Here is a 6,667-nt window from a genome sequence, read left to right as displayed (position 1 = left end):
ATCCAAGTTAGTTAGCATACAGTGCAACAATGATTTCAGGAGTAGATTCCTTAATGCCCTTAACACATTTAGCCCCTCCCCCCTCCCACAATCCCTCCAGTAACACTCTATTTGTTCTCCATATTTAAGAATATCTTAATGCTTTTGTCTCCCTCCTTGTTTCTCTATTCTTTTTGCTTCCCTTCCCTTATGTTCATCTGTTTCGTATCTTTAAGTCCTCATATGAGTGAAGTGCTATGATCTTTGTCTTTCTCTGACTAATTTCACTTAGCATCACACCCTCCAGTTCCATCCACATAGTTGCAAATGGCACCTTCTTTTTTTTTTTTTAAGTTTATCTCTTTATTTTGTGAGGGGGTGAGGGGCAGAGAGAAAGGGGGGGGGAGAGAATCACAAGCAGACTCCACACTGTTAGCACAGAACCCAACTCGGGCTCTATCTCATGGTTCATGCGATCATGACCTGAGCCAAAATCCAGAGTCCCAGGCTCAACCTACTGAGCCACCCAGGTGCCCCTCTACTCCTTCCCGATAGGAGGGCGTGGAGGGCGTGGTTTGAAGCGTGGGCCCCAGAGGCACGTGCCCCGTGAAACCAGCGTCACTACTTACAGCTGTCTGACCCTGGGCAGCCAGAGCATCACGAAACCTCACTTTCCCCATCTGTAAAATGGTATCGATAGTGACTGTAAGGAACCCGAGATGTGAGATGAAATGAGACAATTGCAAATAAAAAGTGCTTAGTCCCGGGTCTGTTGCCGAGTTAGGGATCCTTGGGGTTATTTGCCAAGCAGCTCTTCTGTACGCCCCGTGTCGGTGCACCTGGCCGGCTCTCTGGAATAAACCTAGCTCTCCACCGAGGGGATGAGAGGCTATAATAGGTGCCTGGCTCGGAGGCTACACAAAGATGATTTGGGGCGCACTGAATTTTCACCTTAAATGCTGACTTGAGGAAAGATGTACGCCATTCCACACTTGTTCCAGTACAGTCTATGTATAAACCCCAGGCCTCTCTGGCTCCAAATCCCAGGCTACCAACATTTCAACTGGTCACTTTCAAGGCCACCAAACGTGAGCAGTCACTGACCGCCTAACCTCACCAAGTCTCAGTGTTCTCACCGGTAAAATGGGGGTGTTGACTCTTGACTTGTTTATTCTGCAGGGTGGCTATGAATTATCATCATCATCGTCAGAGGTCAAGGGAGAGTTTCGCAGTTATATAAAGTCGGGTCCTTTTTGTTTGGGTTGGTTGGGTTTCCCACAGGTTTGCTTTGCCTGATTTTTGGTCACGTCTCTTTCCACTTTCCCTGTCCCCGGTTCTCTCTTAATTTCCTTCCTCACATGTCCCAAATCCAGATGATATCCAGATGCCGCAAAATCTCCACAGACGCCATCTCGGCCAACCACGCACACACCCTAACCTCCAGATTTTTCTCCTCCATCATCCTGGCCAAAATTTGGTCCCGTAGTCTCTTCCTTTGGCTTTTATCCTGTTTTGTTTTGCTGGGGTTTTCTTAATGTTTATTTATTTTTGAGAGAGACAGAGACAGAATGTGAGCAGGGCAGAGTCAGAGAGAAAGGGAGACAGAATCCGAAGCGGGCTCCAGGCTCCGAGCTGTCAGCACAGAGCCCGACGCGGGGCTCGAACTCACAGACCGCGAGATCATGACCTGAGCTGAAGTTGGACGCTTAACCAACTGAGCCACCCAGGCGCCCCCTGTTTTTTGTTTTGTTTTGTTTTTTGCAGTTTACTTATTTTGAGAGAAAGAGTGCACGCACAAGTAAGGAGCAGAGAGAGGAAGTGAGAGAATCCCAAGCTGACAGCACAGAGCCTGATGCGGGGTCAATCTCATGAACCCTGAGATCACGACCTGAGCTGAGATCGAGAGTTGGATGTTAAACTGACTGAGCCACCCAGGCACCCTTTTTTATCCTCAGTTTTAAAAATCAATAATTCGGGGTGCCTGGGTGGCTCAGTCAGTTAAGCATCTGACTTTGACTCATGATCTCACAGTTCATGAGTCTGGGCCCCACATCAGGGGCTGTCAGCACAGAGCCCACCTCAGATCCTCTGTCCACCCCCCCTGCCCCTCCCCTGCTGGTTCTCTAAATAAATAAATAAATAAATAAACTTTAAAAAAAATCAATAACTCTATCCCATTACCTTGTCACAAGGTACAGTTTGATTCGTCAGCTCCATCAATGGCTGATAGTCCTGTGCCGTGCTGCCGCAAGGATCCTTAGAAAGAAATGCATTTGTGAATGCCTTCCCTATCTTTTGGCAATCTTTATGTCTGTGAGACAAAACACGGAAAACAAAACAAAACATGAAAGGTTAGGTTTTGAACATAATTACCTGGGCACGTGTCATTTACGAAGCACGGGCTGCATGCCTAGAACTTCACGCACATCCGGACAGCATTTTTTAAGAGATGACCGTTATCCTCCCCACCCTGAAACGTCCCTGCCTCTCCCAGAGCTGCTTCTCCGGTTAGAGACACAGACAGTAATCAAACAAGCAAATAAGTTAACAAAATCGGTACGGACTATTCCAAGTATTCAGAAAATCAAGGGGGGGGGGGGGCGACAGCAGGATACAATGACCAGGTTAGGGAGGCTGGTCAGGACAGGTGTCCCTGAAAGATCATTTAAGCTAAGACTGAATGATGAGAAGGAGAACATTCCAGACGGAGGCTACTACAAGGACAAAGACCCTGAAATACACAGCTGCCACAGAAAGGAATAAGGAAAAGAGTGGTAAGAAATCAGGTCAGAAAAATAATCAGGCGGTAGATCACTTAGGTCTTTTGGACCAAAGAAATGATCTCAAATTTTACTCTAATTACTGGCAAGCCATTGGATCATTTTAAGCATGAGAGTGGTCTCATCTGATTTTTTTTTTTTTTTTTTTTGAGCCACCACTAGAAAATTCTGAGCTGGCCCTAAAGATAGAGGTCTCTGAAATAGAATTCGGACTCCTCGTCCCCTCCAGACAGCCCCCAGCCATGAGGAGGCAGGTGGGTGGGAAAGAGCGGAGGGAGGAGGGATGGGGGCACAGAGAGGGGCTAAGAAGACAGCAGCTGAAATCCCTTGTGTTCCTGTTAGCAGGTGCACAGAAACCCATCATTTCCTCGGGACAAAGAGGTGGGTCTCCCCTGGGAGCGCTCAGGTATCACGATCAGGATAAACCCCAACCTTTGGGGGCTTAAATAAAACACATGGTAAATCCTTTCGGCACACTGCCCAGTACAGAATAAAGGTTCACGCAACATCAGCAATAATATTTCCTGTCTTTCTTTTCGGGCCCCTTGCTCAGACCTTGCTGGCTGTGAGCAGTCATCTGCAGCCCATAGAGGCAGGCGTGGCCCATATACCTCCTGGGCCAACTTAGGAATGGGGCTCATCCTCACAGGGCCCGGAAGGGCACACAGAGTTAGTATGTCCTGCACCTGGGATGGTGAGAACACCCGGCCCCTTGGGGTCAGATTAGGGTGCAAACCCAACCCAGAGGGTAACAGTACTGCCCATCCCCTTGTCCGCAGGCAATATGATTGTCTCCTTGATCTTCCACTCATAGTAAGAATCAGCCTGTAAAATGTAATGGCTTTGATATGCAAAAGCCACAGGACAGAATTCCAGATCAGTCATCCGGTAGCTGGGTGGGCTGAGGCAATAATAATAATAATAATTTCGTAGTAGTAGTAGTAATAAACAATGACAACAAAAGGTAGCATTTATTGGGGGCTTAATATATATTTCACATACATATCTCATCTAATCTCCTATCATTTCTCTGAGCAAATGTATCAGTATTTGATTCAACTTAGTAAGACCTAAAATTGCAGGGACGCAACAGAGAATTTTATTTCTTGCTCATATCTCAAGCTCAAGGCCAGTATCTGGGATTTCTATGACATTGCACATATCAGAGACCCATCTGCTCAGTCCAAAATGACTACTTCAGTTCCAGCCACCATGACTACATTCCAGCCAACAGGAAAGGTTAAGGAAAAGAAAGAGGAAGAGAAAGAAGGAAGAGGAGGGGAAAGCAGCAGCAGCAGTGGGCACGTGGGCTGCTTCTTAAGGACAGGCTCTTAGAAGATGTTCTATTTGCTCTCATCTCATTTGCTAAGATGTTATCACAGGCCACACCTAGCTGCAAAGGAAGGTGCGAAGCAATCTTTCACCTTGACGGCCATTGCAGAGCTAAAATCACTACTTCGATTCTAGAGAAGAAAGGGCCTTGGTCACAGGGAGATCCTACCGTTGTCCCATTTTACTGATGAGGAAACTTGAAGGCTGCAAAGTTATAGAACCGGTCAGAGGTCACAGGATGAGTGAGTGGGAAAGCCGGGACAGGTCCCAAGTCTGTGTGACCCTGAAGGTCAGGCTCCCACCACCCTACTACAGCATTGCCTTGGAAGGCAGGCTAGAAAAGCGCTCCAGCCTCAGTTTCCCCATCTGTGAAAGGGAGGTAATATCACTTCACTCATGGGAGGTTCGAGAGAATTCGATGAGCTCACACACAACACCTGCAGGCTTCGTGGAGGGCTCTTTCAAGCCGAGATCCCTCTACTCCCCAGTCTGCACAGGACATTTCAACTGCCTCATGGCTTGCCTTCCAAAGCTGGGCCAGGAAACCATACACTGGCTTTCTTCATACACTGCACATTTCAAAGAAAACGGGTTATTGCATTATGTACTTCAATGTCAATCAAAACGTATGGGGCACCATCATGGCAAGTTTAGAGAAAAAGTGTTTGGTGGCTATGTCACTTTGGGGGATCATGTTTTACTTCCATTAATTTAATTCAATGGCCTTCTCAACAATGTCCTGTTCCGGATTCCAACTCCCTCATACAATTCTTCTACCAGCATCTGCAGAACTTGGGGCAGACAAAGTCTGGAGGGGGAGAGATGTCTCCCTGAGATGAAGAGCAAGAGAATTTTCCACTACAAAAAAAAAAAAAAAAAAAAAAATCTGGCAGGAAAGAGAAATGAACGTGCACCGAGAACCCACTGTTTACCAGATGTTTTCATGAACATGTTATGTAATCACCAAAGATTTGATGGAGCCTCCGGGAGAACTCACGAACCTCTAAAATTATTTTTATGTTTCTTAGGTATGTAGACCCCCAGCTCAGGAGACACTACCTTCTGGGCTCAAGGATCCCCAGGTTGATAATAATTTAACGGAGCTCCTTGTCTAGAAGGAGCAGAGTTCTAGAACATAAGCTGAAACAGACGTGAGAAGAGCTTATGATTTAACTGCCTTCCCTTTCTCTGTCTCAGAGATCACAGCCTCCTTGTGTCCACAACTGAGAGAAAATGAGGAGGAGCAATCAGAAGTCTGGGGTCAAGCTTTATGAAGCTACTTTTTTTTTTAATGTATTATTATTTCTTTATTTTGAGAGATAGAACACAAGCACAGGGAGGCACAGAGAGAGAGGGAGGGAGAAAATCCCAAGCAGGGTCCGAGTCTCAGCACGGATCCCAATGTGGGGCTCGATCTCACGACCTTGAGATCATGACCTGAGCTGAAATCAAGAGTCAAATGCTTAAGTGACTGAGCCCCCCAGGAGCCCCTGAAGTTTCTTTTTATCCTTAAACTCAAAAGTAAACATTGCACCCTGGATGTGCCAGTCACCGTTTTGATCGGCATAAATACATATATAGAATTAAAAAGGCGTTGGGATGGCACTATAGGGAGGTGTCTGCAGTACTCATTTATAGATGTCAATGCGGAAAGGAGCCTCAAGTTCATTAGTGTGGCTTCTTTGCAAGAATCCCCCGTGTTCATGTTTGTTCCCCGGGGTAGAGCACCGTTCCATCAGATCAGATGATAGCCAAGCCAAGCTGCTCCGAGTAAATTGGCCGGTTATAAGAAACAGGTGGCCTCGGGAACGTCTGTGTCCAACAGAGATGGAGGTGCGCCTCTGACTGAAGAGGCGGCATGGGGGGCCCCTGGGTGGCTCAGTCGGTTGAGCGGCTGACTTCACCTCAGGTCACGATCTCACTGCTCATGGGTTCGAGCCCCACGTCGGGCTCCGCGCTCACAGCTTGAAGCCTGGAGGCGGCTTCAGGTTCTGTCTCCGTCTCTCTGCTCCTCCCCTGCTGACATTCTGTTGATCTCTCTCTCTCAAATATAAGATAAAAACAACATAAAAAAATTGAAGAAGCAGCATGGAAGGAAGAGCCATTTCTGGAAGTTGTTGTTTTGTTTTGTTTTGTTTTGTTTTTTGCATTAAAAATGGCTCTCCATTCCAAAATGGTGCTACTTCCAGGCAGACCTGCTGCCTGGGATAGAGACTGTGAGCCCCAGGGCTATTCCCAAGAGCTGTCTGTGCCCGGATCAGACTGTGGGAAGTCATCGGGTCCTGTGGCTCTCAGCTCTGGCCACACTTGACCATCACCCAAGAGCTTCGGAAAAGACCGACTCCAGGCCAACCAAGTCAGAATGGCAAAGGTGGAAAGAGTAGAACTGAGAATTTTTCAGAAGCCTCCCCTTCCCCCTTCCTCCCAGGGGAACTGCACTGCCACTTTCTATCTCAGCGAATTCGACTACTGTGGGTACCTGTCTTTCCATCACTGGCTGATTTCACTTAGTGCAATGTCCTCACAGCTTACCCGTGTTGTAGCAGGTGTCAGAATCCCCTGCCTTTTCAAAGGCT

General features: G+C 47.2%; 1 protein-coding gene across 4 annotated transcripts in view; it reads right to left on the bottom strand.

The window, feature by feature from the left end:
• Positions 1–6,667, bottom strand: part of CD38 (CD38 molecule) — a 61,615-nt gene that overhangs the window by 19,620 nt on the left and 35,328 nt on the right. For all 4 annotated transcript variants that reach the window (XM_049630337.1, XM_049630339.1, XM_049630336.1 and 1 more), the window contains exon 2: positions 2,161–2,290. In XM_049630337.1, coding sequence (XP_049486294.1) covers positions 2,161–2,290 — 130 coding nt within the window. The remainder of the gene's footprint in view (positions 1–2,160; positions 2,291–6,667) is intronic.

This window comes from Panthera uncia, chromosome B1, assembly GCF_023721935.1.
Source record: "Panthera uncia isolate 11264 chromosome B1, Puncia_PCG_1.0, whole genome shotgun sequence".
Classification (NCBI taxonomy): domain Eukaryota; kingdom Metazoa; phylum Chordata; class Mammalia; order Carnivora; family Felidae; genus Panthera; species Panthera uncia.
This window is presented reverse-complemented; position numbering and strand designations above follow the sequence as displayed.